Here is a 17,714-nt window from a genome sequence, read left to right on the forward strand (position 1 = left end):
TTAGATCACTGTGAACTTGTTTTATTTCCTAAATTTTATACATCACCGGCGACTTTTGTATCCACAGTAACAACGTTATCCTGTCATCCTTTCTCCCATAGTAATTTATGCTTGAGCATCCAGCTGAATTTACTCACATTTTGTGACTTGCTACCGGCATCCTTTATCCTTGTATGCATGTTTCCATATGGGACTTTACTTCTGGTTCTCTGTTTACCTTTACAATGGATTTACATAGGGCCACCTGTTGCGCCACCCTTCAGGACGTCCATTCTCTGAGGCGGTATTTAGTTTCCTGGCTATTTGGGCTACTCTTTAAACTACCATGACCTCTACTTCTTCTATCACCAGTAACCCTTTGTGATTTAGGCTTGTATACAGTTACGGTTTTTGCTGGTATTCTAATTATGGACGCTTCTGGGACTGATAGAATTCATTTGTTTCATCTTACTACTAAACGTCTGCATTGCCTCCTCAACTCAAAAACATTTCTAGACTACTACCTATAATACTCAGGGGTTTCTGAATCCCACTGAGTAGTTTGCTCTTCTCTTCCATAGGCAGATCTAAATACTCCTACTTTTGTAGGAGATGTTCCCAAATTGCCCTTATCGTCTCTCATGTGTTGTAAGTATAGTTTGGGAAAACTTTGAATCTCTCTTTAAATCACTTTGCTTTTGCTTTGATCAATATTTGGATATACATTTAGTTAAAAATTCTTCAAAGGTTGTACATTCGACTGACATTTAAATTTACCATTCTCGTGCATCCCCAGAAAGCAGTTGTAATGTATTTCTAAAACGATGTAAGACATAGCATACCACACTGTCCGTAGTCTGCAGAAGACGCTGCTCCACCCTCTGAAACTTGCAGTCGCATTCCGAGGCACATCGTTTCATTAAAAAAAAAAAATACTTGCTTCAGTGACTCGGTTGGTACAAGAATTAAGTGGATTAAACATGCAAAAAATTACTTGTGCCTTTGCTTGCTATAATACGCTGAAAAACGTCTTTTGCTAGATGGAATATTTTGTGATTCACCTTGGATATATCACACCTAGTGAGTGTTAGGTTTAGTTCTACTGTAACAGATCACTTTGTCATGATCACAATTGCAATAGACAATTGTTAATTATCTTTGCGTTAGGTAAATAAGCGTCTCGTATATGTTACTTTTTTTTTTTTTTTAGGTCTCTTACAAACTGTAGCTACCATATGGATTAAAACTCTTTATGTCATAACTGATGTAAAACCGTGAAGACAAACAGTTATGGACGTGTAAAGTTTCATGACCTCTCACGAAAGGAAGTGTCCCCCAGTTAACAGTATGCTCTAAGCAGTGTTTTAGTAGCAGTAGTAGTAGTAGTAGTAGTAGTAGTAGTAGTAGTAGTAGTTGTTGGTGTTGTTGTTGTTGTTGTCGTTGTCTTCAGAGGAATGGATTGGTGTAGTTTTTATGCTAGACTAAGCCATGCAAGCCGCTTCATCTCGGCATAACTACTGCAACTTACATTCGTTTGAATCTGCTTATTGTATTCAAGCCTTGTTCTCCCTATACAACACACTTACTTCCACTACCAAACTGCCGACTCCCTGCTGCTCCTGTATGTGTCACATCAATCGATCTCTTCATTTACTCCAGTTGCGCCACATATTTTTTCCGTGTTCCTCCTGATTAGTTATTCGAGCCATCCATCTAATTTCCACCATTATTCTGTAGCACCACACCGAAAACGCTTCTATTCTCTTGTTGTCTGAACAGCTTATCGACCACGTTTCACCTATGTACAATGCTACACTGTACACAAATACCTCTAAAAAGACCTCTAAACTCTTAAATTGATATTTCATATTAATAAGTTCCCCTTTTCCGGAAACGCTTTTCTTGCTACAGCCAATCAGCATTTTAAGTCATTTCCTCTTCAGCTATTAATAGCAAAACTCATCGACCACATTTAGTGTCTCATTTTCTAATCTAATTCCCCAATATCGCCTGATTCGACTACATTTCTTGCCCTTGCTTCACTTACATTGATATTCATCTTATAACCTCTTTTTAAGACACTATCTATTCCGTTCCACCAATCCTCCAACTCCTTTGCCATCTGTGACACAATTACAATGTCATAATCAAAACTGCACAGTTGTTATTTATTCTCCCAGAATTTTAATCCTCTTTCCAAATTTCTCCTTGGATTCCTTTACTGCTTGCACAGTGTACAAATTGAATAACGTTGAGGAGACGCTACAGCAATGGTTCGCTCCTTCCCTTCTCAACCGGTTTCCATTTTATGTCCTTCGATGTTCATAACTGCGGTCTGTTTTCTGTGCAAATTGAAGATCACATTTTGCTCACTATATTTTACCCGAGCTATCTTTAAAAAAGATCTAGCTGCGTATTCCAGACAACGTTGTGGAAACAGTTCTAGATATCTACAGCTGCTATAAACCTAGGTCTGACAGTATGCAACGGTATACAGGACATTTCACAATTTCTATTACGGGATTGTGGGTGCTGTAGAGAGGACTTAGCAGACAAAGTTTGGGCATAAAATAAGTTTGAAGATCGGATAACTTTGAAATCTCGGTACGCTCGCGGAAAAGACAATGAACTGCGACCTATGTGCTCTACAGGAGCTCATGACATGGACAATATTTGGAGCACTCGCCTTCGAGTTCCCTTCTACGTGACGAAAGATGTCGTCTTCAGTGTCGAGGAGCGTGAGGTGCATCAGTGGAGCACCACGGTTAACCCTCCTAGTTGCGAACGTTGCAGTGGGACGAATATGGTATGTGATGTCATAACTACAACAGTAACTGACAAAAGCGCTCTCTTCCCAGTTTGTGTGCAAACCGTGAAGCGGAAATTTGGAAGTTATCCAATCTTCAGACTTACTATATATCCAAAAGACACATTTCCGGACATGCGTTCCATGTGATGAAATGCACATGGCATTGTTGGCTGGGAATCCCCTTCTAGCGAATTCGGTCACCTGGTGCAAGTCTTTCCACTTGATGCCACTTCATCGACTTGTGCGTCGCTGATCATAAAATGATGACGATGACAACATACACACCAAGAAAATCTCCAACCCGGCTGGAAACTGAACCCCGTGCGCCGTGATTGCGAATCAGCAACGGTAACCATTAACGCCACGAGCTACTGACGGTTCCTTATCAAAACTTTATGTACTAAATCGCTTCTACAACCCGTAGAAGCCTGTAATAGGAAGTGTGAAACATCCTGTGTTGCTTTGCTGCGGTCTTCAGTTCGAAGACTGGTTTGACGCATCTCTCCACACTAATCTATCCTATGAAAGCCACAACATCTCCGAATAACTACTGCAACCTACATCCATTTGGACCTGTTTATTGTAATCATTTGCTGGTCTTCCTCTGCAACTTTTACCCGCCACACTTCCCTTCACTACTAAAAGTGTGATTCATTGTTGGCTCAGAAAGTACCATATCAAGCGAGTCCTTCATTCAGTCAAGAGGTGCCACAGATTTCTTTTCTCCCCAGTTCGTTCCCGTACCTCCTTATTAGTTATGAGATATACCCATCCAATCTTCAGCATTCTTCTGTAGCACCAATTTTCAAAAGTTTCTGTTCTCTTCTTCTCTAAACTGCTTATCGTCCACGTTTCACTTTCGTACAAAGGTACACACCAGAAAAATGTCTTCGGACAAGACCTCCTAACACTTAAATTTATGTATCAGTGGTAACAGGGACTCGAACCCGGATTTGCCGCTTTACGAGAGCGGTCACCTTAACAGCCAGTTCGCGTTTCCCGTACGACATAGGGCATGGTGTACATCCGCTTAGGAAGACATGATCGATGCTAGTCATCGTCTTATTGTTTTATATGAATATATATTCAGTGCTAACAAACTTCTCTTCTGCAGAAACTCTTTTGTGGCCATTACCAGTCTACCCATCGTCTGCTTCCCTTATAGCAAAACTCAACTGTTACTTTAGTCTCTCACTTCCTAATCTACACTCAAGCTCATAAATTAAGGATAATGCTGATAAATGGTGAAACAACGCTCTGGTAGGCGGTTTGCGGATTTAAATCACCTCGGGGTATGGCCATGCGGTGCATTTGACCTGCGGTCGTCGCACGGTGGCGCTGGCAGCAGTCCACATACGCAGAGTACGGTGCAGCGAGTAAGTGTGCAGACATTTTCAGACGTGCTAATGGTGACTGTGTGTTGAAAATGGCTCAAAGAACACATAATGATGACGTTATGAGGGGTAGAATACTAGGGCTACTGGAGGTTGGTCAATCACTGCAGGTCGTAGCATGGGCCCTCCGTGTGCCACAAAGTATGATCTCAAGATTATGGCAACGATTCCAGCAGACAGGAAACGTGTCCAGGCTCTACAGTACGGGACATCCACAGTGAACAACACCACAAGGTGATCGATATCTCACCATCAGTGCCCGCAGACGGCCACGGGGTATTGCAGGTAGCCTTGCTCGGGACCTTACCGCAGCTACTGGAACAGTTGTCTCCAGACACACAGTCTACAGACGACTGAACAGACGTGGTTTATTCGCCCGGAGACCTGCAAGGTGCATTCCACTGCCCCCTGGTCACAGGAGAGCCCGTAAAGCCTGGTGTCAATAACACAGTACATGGGCATTGGAACAGTGGTCCCAGGTTGCGTTCACGAACGAGTCCAGGTATAGTCTGAACAGTGATTCTCGCCGGTTTTCATCTGGCGTGATCCAGGAACCAGATACCAACCCCTTAATGTCCTTGAAAGGGACCTGTATGGAGGTCATGGTTAGATGGTGTGGGGTGGGGTGGAATTATGATTGGTCCACGTACACCTCTGCATGTCTTTGACAGAGGAACTGTAACAGGTCAGGTGTATCGGGACGTCATTTTGCACCAGTATGTCCGCCTTTTCAGGGTACAGTGGGTCCCACCTCCTCCTGATGGATGATAACACACGGCTCCACCGAGCTATCATCGTGGAGGAGCACTTTGAAACAGAAGATATCAGGCGAATGGAGTGGCCTGCCTGTTCTCCAGATCTAAACGCCATCGAGCACGTCTGGGATGCTCTCGGTCGCCGGCCGGAGTGGCCGAGCGATTCTAGGCGCTTCAGTCTGGAACCGCGCGACCGCTACGGTCGCAGGTTCGAATCCTGTCTAGGGCATGGATGTGTGTGATGTACTTAGGTTAGTTAGGTTTAAGTAGTTCTAAGTTCTAGGGGACTGATGACCTGAGAAGTTAAGTCCCATAGTGCTCAGAGCCATTTGAACCATTTTTTGCTCTCGGTCGACGTATCGCTACACGTCTTAAAACGCCTAAGACACTTCAGGAACGCCGACAGGCACTGGTGCTAGAGTGGGAGGCTATACTCCAGCAGCTGCCCGACCACCTGATCCAGAGTATACCAATCCGTTGTGCGGCCTGTGTACGTGTGCATGGTTATCATATCCCATATTGATGTCGGGGTACATGCGCACGAAACAGTGGCGTTTTGTAGCACATATGTCTCGGGACGGTTTTCTCAAATTATCACCAATACCGTGGACTTCCAGATCTGCGTCGTTTGTGTTCTCTATGTGCCTATGCTATTAGCGCCAGTTTTGTGTAGTGCCACGCTGTGTGGCACCACATTCTGCAATTATCCTTAATTTATGAGCATGAGTTAATTCTCTCACCAACGCCTGATTTAATTCAACTCCGTCTTATATCCTCCTTTCAAGACATTGTCCATTCCGTTCAGTTGCTCTTTAAAGTTCTGTCTGGAAGAATTATGTCACCGGCAAACCTCAAAGAATTTGTTTCTTCTCCAAATTTTCTTTGGTTTGCTTTACTACTTGCTCAGTGTATAGATTGAATAACATCGAGTGTAGGTTACAAACCTGTCTCACCCGCTTCTCAGCCACTGCTCCTTCTTGCCCTTCGACTCTTGTAAGTGCCGTCTGGATTTTGAACAAGTTGTAAATAAACTTTCGCTCCCGGTATTCTACCAATGCTGCCGTAAGATCTACAGGGTGAAAAGTATTTAAACCGACAAACTCTGGGAGGATGTGAGGTTGTAGGGGACATCAAAACAAATATTTTTCCTTAATGTCATTTTTTCCTATGACGGTTATTTAAACCGGTGGAGGCCGTATTACGCTCTTCAGTTGTTAGAGGCCGTATTACGATCTTCAGTTGTTAGAGGGCGTATTACGCTCTTCAGTTGTAGGCAACTGCTGCCCACCAGTGTAGTAGTGCATTGTCTCTGTTTACTAATGGAGCGATACACCTGGAGTGAGTACACTGATATGGTTGGTGCGTACTACGTAGCGCACCACAACGGACGAGCTGCACAGCGGGTTTATCAACAACAATATCCTAATCGCCGTATCCCGCATCATAGACCTTTGCTGCTGTGTACCAACGTCTGCGTGAGACCGTGTCATTTAGCAGATTACCTGGACAGGGATGCCGTCGCACGGTAAGAACGCTGCAGTTTGAGGAAGCTGTCTTGCAGCATGTGGAGTGGGATCCTTCAATCAGCACTCGTGCAATTGCACGTAACATGGGGATGAATCAGACGAATGTAAGAACAGTCCTTCGAGAGAAATTGTTACGTCCATTTCACTTACAGCGTGTCCACAGCCTGGAACCAGTTGATTATCCACCCAGCGCACAGTTTCCGCAGTGGTACCTGGAACAGTGTGAAATGCATCCTACATTTCCATCCTCTGTGTTGTTTACTGATGAAGCAACATTCGGGCGTGATGGAGTCTTCAACATGCACAATTCGCATGTTTGGAGTGAGGATAACCCACATGCCACAGTTACTAGCGCTCATCATGTGCGGTTCTTCGTTAATGTGTGGGTCGGTGTTGTTGGGGCCTGTTTAATTGGGCCGTATCTGCTACTAAGGCCATTAAAAGGCAGGCAATATTACAATTTTCTCGTCAGAGCATTGCCAGAATTGCTGGAAGACGTCCCGCTCCCTAGAAGACAACGCATGTGGTTCCAACATGACGGGGCGCCGGCACATTTTAGTCGTCGTGAGCGTCGATTCCTAGACCGACAGTTCCCAGAAACGTGGATCGGCAGAGGTGGTCCTGTACCGTGGCCTGCTCGATCCCCAGATATGTCCCCTCTGGACTTTTTTGTGTAGGGAGAGATGCGCAACCTTGTTTACGGAACTCTTGTTTCATCAGAAGAGCATCTGGTTGCCCGGATAGTAGCAGTAGCAGAAATAATTCAGGATAATCCTGGGGTTGTTGTCCGTGTCAGACAGAACATGATCCGACGGTGTAACCTTTGTTTACGTGTTAATGGAGGCATTTTTGAAAATCTACTGTAATTGAAATTGAGTTGTGTTAATGTGTTGTCTCTTGGTCATAAAAAAATGGAAAAGTGATTGTTGGTTTAATTAATTTGCCGCCAGAGAAATCTTCCTCTACCGGTTTAAATACTTCTCATAGGAAAAAATGACGTTAGGGAAAAATATTTGTTTTGATGTTCCCTACAACCTCCCAGAGTTTGTCGGTTTAAATACTTTTCATCCTGTATAACGGTATAGGCAATGTACGTGTCTGTGTGTGTCAGGTATGGCGGACTGTCTGCGGCAGAGCGTGCGCTCGGACGGCTGGTCCTTCCTGACGCGTGGCCTGGGCATCGTGGTGGTGCGCGCCTTCCCCACCAACGCAGCGTGCTTTTTCACCGTGACGCTGGTACTGCGCTGGGACCAGGAGCGCCGGCGTACTAGCAGCCACGGACACCGGCAGCTGCCGCCCGCCGTCGGAGAGCACGGCTCCAGCTTGCTGCAGCTGCAGCCGCCGCGCCCTGCCGCCACCTGGCACCGAGGCTACCTGGACGACCTCTTCGGTTGGAGGCGTAGCCTGGCGCGAGCCACGGGCTGCAGCTTCCTCAAGCTGGAAGGCCCGGCGGCCAACAGGGAGGATCAGAGCGAGGCAGCTGGGGACCAGTACGAGAGCGTTCACAGACTCTTCTTACACACGGCTGACTTCACCGAGAGCTCGTGGTTGAGCAGTGCAGAGTTCCTCTCCCCTCCTGAAGGCGATGCTGAGCGGAAGATCGAGTTGGGGCAGTTGGCGGTTTCGGAAAAGGGCGAAGTAGGGACCATGGTCGCTGACAATCTTTCGAAAGGGTTTGAGTCTGAAATAGTCCGGTCCCAAAGCGGAATGGCCTCTTCAACCAGCGAAGAAATCTCGACAACGGTGTCAAAGTTAGATCCCAAATCGGACGACATTCAGATAATGGGTAGTCCGGCGAGTGGCTTGGTGAGGAAGCCGGACGCCGTGCGCCACATCAGCCGGGATGCTGCGAACCGTACGATGGTGGCGACGCAGGTGGACTTGTTCCAAGGGTATATCGTGCCACCACACGACCTGTGGCTGGACCAAGGAGTCGGCAATCACCTCGAGCGCGGAAAGCTAGCCGCCACACGGCTCGACAAAAGTCGTTCCCTGAACGACTGAATCAATAGTAGGGACACACGTCTCCATATGTGAGGACGGAGAGTTTTCATTCGTAGTGTAAAATGAGGGCCTTCTTACAATGAAGAGGCCGCAATCAGGCAAATTCTGATTCTGATTTCATTTATTTAAGTCGTTACCGGATTGAACACTTCGTGATTTATGTCAGTGACGTAGTATTCTTTTCAGGTAGTGCACTCTTCGTCTGTGGCTCACAGTGTTTATGTGGAAACGTATTTACAAGATATGTAATGTTACCTGTAGCCAGCCCAACTGTGAAATACGATCGACAATTGGGTTAAAAATTACTCGACTCTTGCTTCTTTTTTGCAAGTTTGGTCCATTTCACCGTTTGATACATCAACTGGCGCTGGGCGTAAACGCACACTTTGTTCTCCTCCTGTGGACTGTTTGAAGACGGCGCAAAATAGACAAAGTGTGCACCAGCATTTACAACGAGTCGTGCTCTAAAGCTTGTAGCACTATGTGTAGGCAAAGGTATAGCAGATGAAACAACAAAGAAACGAACAAGCGACTGTAATGCTAACTGGGAGAGTGCACAATCCGTCTGATATGAGTAACAAATGGTTGGATGTGGTAACGGTTTAACTAAAAAATTCATCATAACAAAATGTGACTGACTGCTGCCTGTTCAATACAAGATATATTCCAGTACAGTCACGGAACTGCTTCCATCCACCAAGGACAAATAACTGACATGTGAACGAACTTCACAGAAGATAATTTCCCGTTTTTCCCATTCAGATAAATGTTTTTATATTACTCGTAAATGATGCTGAGCTAGAATGTCATGCTATTTATATTTCGCTGAATTTAAGGATGATAAAGGATAGCCAGCTTGTAGCCCCAGTGGCTGCTGAGTGACTTTATTTGGTTGTCAGTCACACACCTGTCAGGAATCAGAATCAAGGACAAGAGGATCACATTGTTCTCAAACTGTTCAACAGCATGAAATTTATAGACTTTGAGGTCACATTTTTCGTTTTAATAGGACATTCATTTGACCGAATAGCTTTCTTTACAGTTATCGTTCGAAGCATAGTTAACAACAGTGTAGAGTTTAAGATGATGCTATTACAATGATAGTTAATATGTTACAACTTACGATATTGTTTTCCATTTATCTGATACAGTTTGTCTTAAATAATATTGAAGTTTTTATGTATTGGTAACAACACTCCCTTCCTCACATGGTTAGATTTTTATCTAACAGTTGGGGACAGTTACGTCCATAGGGTAGTTTAGCAAGTTTTTATGTTTTCTATTACAACTGCAGTACATATATATGTGACAGAGTTGTGGATTCAAGTAATATTTTAGTTCGGGATCTTCATACGCCCTACAGTATAAACGTTTTAGTGGTGAATTCAATGAGTTGCATAGCTAAACTACAGCCTCGCTGAAATCAGTATATCCCCGCTATCCTCTTTAGGGGTAGGACTAAAACTCTGTTTTCCGTTGCACGTGTCTTACATAAATAAGAACTTTCTAGTCTTGAAGGTCTAATGTTGACAATGGTAAGTTTCTCAGTAGGCGACACCTGACTTCTCAGCTTGGGCTGTGCTATCTGTAGATAGTAGTAAGTACATACGTAATTTTTTATCTTTGTATTTTAATGTCTCGCTTAAAAGGACGGGACAAACTCTTCCAAAGGCAAAGATGCTACATATATTTTACAGATTCACTGTTCAGAAGCTTATCGTCTGAAATATTCGTGGAATGGTCAATGTAAACGAAAGTAATTAATACTCAACTGTATATATTGTAAGAAATATAAATATTCTCGAAGAGAAATTATTTGCAGGTGATTATTTTATACCTTAACATGGAAGACTACAGTACTGACACAATTACCAACAAAGATGTCGATAGTAGGGCACAAGTCTGAACAATCACTAACAACCAGGGTTTCCAGTTGATTACACAACATGCAGCAGAAATGTCAGAGCATTTTGACTAGGTCACCGTCTTTATGATGGCGTCCTCTTGGGTAAAATATTCCGGAGGTATGGAGTGTAGCCATGTATGGAAGTGAAACATGGACGATAAATAGTTTGGACAAGAAGAGAATAGAAGCTTTCGAAATGTGGTACAACAGAAGAATGCTGAAAATTAGATGGGTAGATCACATAACTAATGAGGAGGTATTGAATAGAATTGTGGAGAAGAGGAGTTTGTGGCACAACTTGACAAGAAGAAGGGACCGGTTGGTAGGACATGTTCTCAGGCATCAAGGGATCACAAATTTAGCATTGGAGGGCAGCGTGCAGTGTAAAAATCGTAGAGGGAGACCAAGAGATGAATACATTAAGCAGATTGAGAAGGACGTAGGTTTCAGTAAGTAATGGGAGACGAAGAAACTTGCACAGGATAGAGTAGCATGGAGAGCTGCATCAAATCAGTCTCAGGATTGAAGACCACAACAACAAACGTCTTTATTCTTTTACTTACTTTAGACATTGTGACGATGTGCAATTCATTTTACAGACTTACCATCTACGTCGTAAGCTCATTAATACAAACGTACCTCGACAATGTAGATGACACAAGGATACTTCACCAGGGACCATTCCCCCGCCCTGCAGCTTACACTTCGGCAGCATATACAAAACTTATAATTACCTGATATTCTCAGTATTGTAAGAGGTGATCTTTAAATAGTGAGTTGCAGTCATATTTAGGAAAGCTTTTCATGTGCCATGACAGAAAGGAAAGATCTATCGACTACTAGTTTCAACCAACTGAATGGCCATCTTCAGATTTCTTAATAGAAAGAAGGGTCTACAGTAACTACTGAAGTGAGACGCTTTGCCACAGTAATCTTTAAAATTCCAAAATCAAAACTTGTAGTTACAGTATATACATATTAGATACGCTATCCACATTTTATTTTGCAGTAAACCAGAAACATCATTGCGATATAATGAGACAACAGCTTCATCCGATAGTGTCAATAGATAAGACGGCCTCTTATGTTGTATCAATACGTAAACATGATTAATGTGGTATAACGCACAACGAAATGGTGCATAACATAACTGCAGATTTGAATCTGATACTGTAAACATTATTGGGAGAAAGCATCTTGCTTCATTAGTCAAAAAATGGTTCAAATGGCTCTGAGCACTATGAGACTTAACATCAGTGGTCATCAGTCCCCTAGAACTTAGAACTACTTAAACCTAACTAACCTAAGGACATCACACACATCCATGCCCGAGGCAGGATTCGAACCTGCGACCGTAGCAGTCGCGCAGCTCCGGACTGAGCGCCTAGAACCGCGAGACCACCGCGGCCGGCTTCATTAGTCAATGCAGAAACTACTTTCTGCAATGTCATCTTAAGGTGGCCATTTAACTGATCGAAACTAATAATCGATGTATCCATCCTTGCGATCTTGACAAATAAAAAGTTTTCCTTAAGAAGACTATAACAATATACAAAACTGTTATGCATCTAGATAGATTTTCTTACAACGCTTTTCATGTTCTCCCGTTCTTTGTTGGTGTCTTGTGCTGCCTCTGTTCCATCTTTAATATAGTTTACTGTTACCCGTGGCCGCGCTCACATATCAGTAGTTTTGTTGTGATGAGTGATAGTAAGTAAGCTATTGTCAATAAGGCAGCTGTCCTCACGTGTTCGCTGTTTGGGTAAGCATTGCTCGTGATGTGAGGTCGAGCAATTATAGTGCTGGACTTCTTCAAATTCATTAGCTATTATCAGGATGGAACAAGGAAATATTGGTCCATCCTTCACTGCCCGACCGTACTGGAGGCAGAAATACACGCAGCATTCATGCAGATGCAAGATCTTTTGGACCACGTTTTTGACAAGATCTGTGGTACCATTTAGCAGCGCAGCATCAAACGACTGATTCATAACCGAGGTTTCCTTGCAGCGGATCCAAAGCATCGTTGCAGAGTGTAGTTTTAGTTATCGAAGGCGAAATACTCTCTCAGACAGCTAAACCTATGTTCCTTAAGGAAACATTAGTCTGACGCTGTTCGTGATAACAAAATAATGGAATAATCTTTACAATACGAAATCCAATCCGTTATTCCTTGTATGTGGATTATTTTACTGTCTTCCGCTCATCCCGCAGCTAAATGTCATTTTCAGGTACGCTAGATGATGTACAACCTTTGTCAGGCAGTAAAGGATTTCATTTTTCCTACGGAAAATAATCTGTGGTGACTTTAACGCTGTGCTGTTAAGAGAGTCAACCATGCCACCCTTTCTGGATATCTTACGTGTTAGATACTGTACACAGTGCATGCATTAGACTAGCAATGAGCGCTTGTCGGACTACTACTAAAACATGTTTCGGTATTGAGGCTGGCGAGCCGCTATTATCAATCTGTCGTCATGTTCAAATCGCTCGGCAATCCAGAATGTACACATTCAGTTCCGTTGCACAATCACACACTGCAGTACGTATATGGGCATAGCGCTAGTACAATAACAGCCAACGAACAATTTCAATACTATGAATACGATTACAGGAAATCCTAGGTGAACTAAAATTAGTAGACGTCAAGATAACAACACAGGGATGGGGAAACATCTTCCGTTCTTGCTCTAAGGAATGAGAGTAATTTTAATCATGAAGAAATCTCATACGTTCAGACTCCACGGTGTATTTTACAGAGCCCTTTTACTGTTTTCTACGAAGAAAAGGAAGGGGATTAGGCCATTAGATCTGGTCAGTGGAGTCGAAACACAATCTACGATCGGACAAGGGTTTCGAAGGAAGTTGTTCGTGTGTTCGTCTAAGCAACTATCCTAGCATTCACCTTTTCTGATATAGAAAATCGACTCATCCCGGAATTGAGTCCAGCGTCGTAACATCTGCGACACTACATCGAGACAGTTCCTCAAGTTAGGAAAGGTTGTGCTGGCTAAGGAATCACTAACAAAGCGGCATCTGTCAAAAGGCTTGTTATGCCACTAAAGAAATCTGTCGGCTTGGATATCACTTCAAAACGTTGTTTCAGTTTTCGGAAAGCCTTAGGATGTATTATGGGGGCCACAGTACTTAAGGTGCTTCAAGTAGATGACTTCTCTAGTTACTTCTGCTGCATTAATTAGTTGTATACTCGCAATGAATCATGAAAGAATTTAGTAGTGAAAACCAAAATAAAAGTAAATTCCCACCTTTACAGAATTTGGCGTACGTTCTGCAATCTTTGGGTATCCTGCCATTGACGCACCTGCAATGCACAACTAAAACTTTGAGAATCGTAGTTTGAAATGTTGCTTGTGAAACTTCTGCAAGAATGGGCAAAAACCTTTATTCTACATCTCTTATGGGAAAGACGTGAGAGAACACTCAGGAACAATGGAAAAAATCTACTACACGCTTTTTACGTGCTTCCATTTAGTCTCAGTATCTAACGCTTGTCTACAAAGCACAGTATGAGAAGGCTGTACACGACTGTGCACTGACTGGTTGCACTGTGAAGGTAACATGTTTTCGAGAGATATTGTGCAGCCAAGGTCGGATGGATCTAAACATATATATTTCTAGGAGTAAGGAGAAAACAAATCACTGTGGTTTCAGTATTAACGTTTTAATGCTTTGATATATATATACCCAAGATACAGAAGACAATATTACAAATAATACAGGGCCGTCAGTCTTGAGATACTGTACCGGCCAATTACGATATTTGTTACGCTAATGAATTGTTCGTGCCAGAACTCTTCATTTCTACACAAACAGTAAATTACAATCACGTAAGTACATATATTCGACATACATCATTTCCTCCTTCATTGCTTGTATATCATTTACATGGGTGTGGAATCTGCTGGTATCTGGAAAAATATGTTGAAATTTCGAAAACATGTTCGTGATAGTAATTTATTCCATAAAACACATTTAACATACGGAAAGAGGCAGAAGAGTATCGTCTGCACAGTCGGGAAAAAAAAGGAGGAAACACATCCAGCGTACCAGATCTCTCAACAGTTGCCCTCGTCACCTCCGACACGAAAACGTCACAGGTTTTATGTACATTCTAGAGGCCACGGTTGATAGCAGAAAGTCCTCTTCGACGAAAGTCTCACTGGAAGATGAGTGGGAGCGCTACAGGTCTGTTGTTGTACATGGTTTGTACTTAAGAGGTGTCAGAAGAGTTGGATTGGGAATGTTCTGGAGTGAAGGCATCGGCTGTTTAGAGGCAGGTGTGTCTGATTCGGAGGAAACAGGAAGTTTGAATGATACAGACATAGTGTTTGCGGGACCAGTTGTATTCGGTGGACGCTGAGAGTCAAGAATTCTAAGTGCCGAGTATGGCAGCGGAGACACGCCGTTCGGAAGATGAAGCTCTGTGTTGTGTGTAACTGGTCCTACATTGTCTGAGCGTTGAACCGTTTGTGCCGCCAGTGTGTGTTTCTGCCGTGGAAGCGGTTTTGGCGTGGTCGTGGAATTATCCTTGGTGCGGAGGCGTGGCGGCTTTACTATCGGTGCTGTCTTGGAACGAGAATTTTCAGCTGGCGATAGAACTGGCGTAGAAATCACGTCACCAGTCGTGTTCACACCTGCGGCGGATCGTTTTTTTCTGTAACTTGGATTCAGTTCGTTTCTTGTGGCTACCCTGTAAGAAGGACGCCGTATCACGGAAGTCGCAGGAAGCGCGGATTTTTGTATACGTTCAGTGGGCTGAATGTGATTGAGCGGTCTGTGAGACGTGTCCATTTGTGCAGTTACTGCAGTTTCCTTTTCAGAAGATGGTTTGGAGACAGTGGGTACAGGTATTTTACTTTGCGAAATCGGCATTGGCTCGAAAGGTTTCGGCAACGCAGAAGAGAGTGAAACCTCCCGGGATTTGGTGTCTTCGGCTGAGCTTTTCGTGCGGTACCCACCGGGAGCCTCCACGTGATTGACAGTGAACGGCTTCCTGCCTAAAAGAGGACTTGTGTCGGAATAGACTGATCGGTACTCGGCCACTACAGGCGATGGTGTCACATGGATGGTCGTCAGTGAAGTTTCGACAAGTGGAGAAGCAGGCACCGAATGTCTATGATTGAGTCCGGATGGTACAGGTTCGGTTTCCTGGCGATGGGAATAAGGCCTCGCAGAAGCTACAGCACCTCCTCTCTGAACCAGGGTAACGTCAGATGATGGGCTTTGGAATTCAGCAGCAGGTAACTGTCTGAAGGTAGAAGTGCCCTTAAGGGGCACAGAAGGAGAATCGATGCAAAACGTTCGGTCGCGTGGCACAGGAGGCATAGATATAGCTCGAATGACCGCGGATAACTGGGAAGAACCTTCCAGGATATTGGGTACTGAAGTATTCTTAGCGGCAGCAGACGGCGAGAAATCGGAATCCGATGGGTCTGCAGTAACAGAAGTTACCTGAGGCAAAGGTATCTCAACAGATCGAGTTCGGAGCTCTACAGATCGCAGCTGGTTGACATCAAACGTTTTTGCCCCAGAAGAAGAGGGAGAGTTGGTGTTGGAGGCATAATCAAGCTGTACTGGGTATGGTAACGTCTTAGTGTCAATTGCAGCACCTGGCGATGCTTTGATGGGAGAAGAAGTGGGGAAAGTTGGCGTAGATTTCCTGTTTGCGATACTGGAACTAATCGAGCTGCTGTGTGCTGCCGGAGCGGTTGCGGTTTGTTTAACCAGCGGCAAAATTAAGAGAGATGGATCCTCTTGTACTGCACTCGGTGTATGATCTTCAGCGACCCAGAACTGTTCTTGAATCGACACCTTGCGAGAAGTATCATTAGTTGTCACTCTTTGTGGGAGAGTAACCTCAAGAGACCGTGTGCGCAGCTCCACTGTAGGCAACTGTTTCGTTCTGAAGTCTCCATTGTCGGAAACGATACTTCGATCTATGGTGAAGGTGCGCTCGCGCAGCAATGGTGACTTTGTCAAATTCACGTGATTTGTAGTACGATAGTAATCTTCCCCACTGGCTGGTACCGGTGCCGAAGTTGTATTGGCAGACGTTGGCACGTTACTCGCGTTAAGCGGCACTGTGTCGTACGATCTTGCCAACAGATCTCTAGCTAGAAAATGCTTGTCGTTAGCCTTGGCAGACAAATCGTCGCCGTCGTTATTGTAATGAGTTGTTACAGACAGCGCCTTGAGCTGTGTGGGTAACTGTGTTGGCGCATTTTGGTATTGATGCTTCAGTGCAGTACCTTTCTCTTCTCTCATATCCCGAGATGTAAGATCGGCTACCTTTTCGGGTGTCTTTCCTCTTGAGACAGTGTCCGCTTCAGCTGATGGGAAATGTTGTACATCATCGGGTACCTTGGAGGGGTAATTGTGTGATGCAAGAGCCAAGTCTTCAGCAGGTTCAGTTCTCCTTACAGGCAGTGCCTTGATCTGCGTGGACAAAGGCAGTCCCTTGTGTTGTGGACTCTTTTGACTTTTTACTTCAGGATAATTACTGACACTGGGCAGTGTATCCTGTTCTAAATGTTGAGAATTTTCATACCCAGTGTGCCGCTTCCGACTAGAGTCTTCCTCAGCTGGCCTCAGTTCGAGGCTGCCAATAGACACATCACTCAATTCGGCAGATTTACTTCCCGACGAAGAGGGCGTCTCTGCGTCCCGATTACTCTCATTTACTGTTACGGTCAGTGTAGTGACGCGTCTAGACAAAGGCGAGAGTTCTTTGGACTGCCTGTGACTGTGAGTCGTGTGTTCTGTGCGACCACTGGTGGCTGGAGGCGTTGAGGTACCCGCTGGTTCGCTACGGAGGGATGACGCGGCGGATCTTACTCGCGAAGCGTCGGCATCAGATGGCTGGGTCCGGCTCTGCTTGTTGGGGGCAGATGCTTCTTTGCTGGATACGGGGGTGGAGCGGCCGCTGCGCTCCAGCAGGCTGGCGGCGAGGCGCTCCTCGGGCGTCCAGGGGCGGCGCGAGAGACGCTCCAGAGAGCGCCAGCCAAGGTAGGGGCGACGCACCTCCTGGGACCATCCGGCGTCGCTGGCGGGCGCTGGCGACGTAGTTCTCAGCGTCAGCTGCGACCGGTGCCGCCGCGGCGGCGTCGAGTCCCAGTCGCCCAGGGGCGCCGTCTGCCAGTCCGACTGCGGCCGCTGGCGTCGCGACGACAGAGGCGTGGCGTACAGCGTGGCCGCGTCCCGGCTCCACGTCTCCTCGTCTGCACAACAGGAATACAGTTATAAGCACATTACACTACATTTATCGTACGAGAAGAACACGGCAAGTGCCATAATCCAACCTCAGGGGAAGAGGAGTCAAAA

General features: G+C 44.9%; 2 protein-coding genes across 2 annotated transcripts in view; one reads left to right on the top strand and one right to left on the bottom strand.

Moving 5' to 3' along the window:
* The window catches only part of LOC126194890 (mitochondrial basic amino acids transporter-like), a 268,011-nt gene extending 257,732 nt beyond the window's left edge, over nucleotides 1-10,279 (top strand). Inside the window, exon 7 of the mRNA XM_049933239.1 lies at nucleotides 7,575-10,279. Within this exon, the coding sequence (XP_049789196.1) occupies nucleotides 7,575-8,467 (893 nt within the window). The 3' untranslated portion in view covers nucleotides 8,468-10,279. The remainder of the gene's footprint in view (nucleotides 1-7,574) is intronic.
* A 3,788-nt stretch (nucleotides 10,280-14,067) lies between these two features.
* The window catches only part of LOC126195530 (mucin-4-like), a 57,310-nt gene continuing 53,663 nt past the window's right edge, over nucleotides 14,068-17,714 (bottom strand). The window contains exon 2 of the mRNA XM_049934156.1: nucleotides 14,068-17,611. Within this exon, the coding sequence (XP_049790113.1) occupies nucleotides 14,574-17,611 (3,038 nt within the window). The 3' untranslated portion in view covers nucleotides 14,068-14,573. The remainder of the gene's footprint in view (nucleotides 17,612-17,714) is intronic.

The sequence above is a fragment of the Schistocerca nitens genome, chromosome 7, assembly GCF_023898315.1.
Source record: "Schistocerca nitens isolate TAMUIC-IGC-003100 chromosome 7, iqSchNite1.1, whole genome shotgun sequence".
Taxonomy (NCBI): Eukaryota; Metazoa; Arthropoda; class Insecta; order Orthoptera; family Acrididae; genus Schistocerca; species Schistocerca nitens.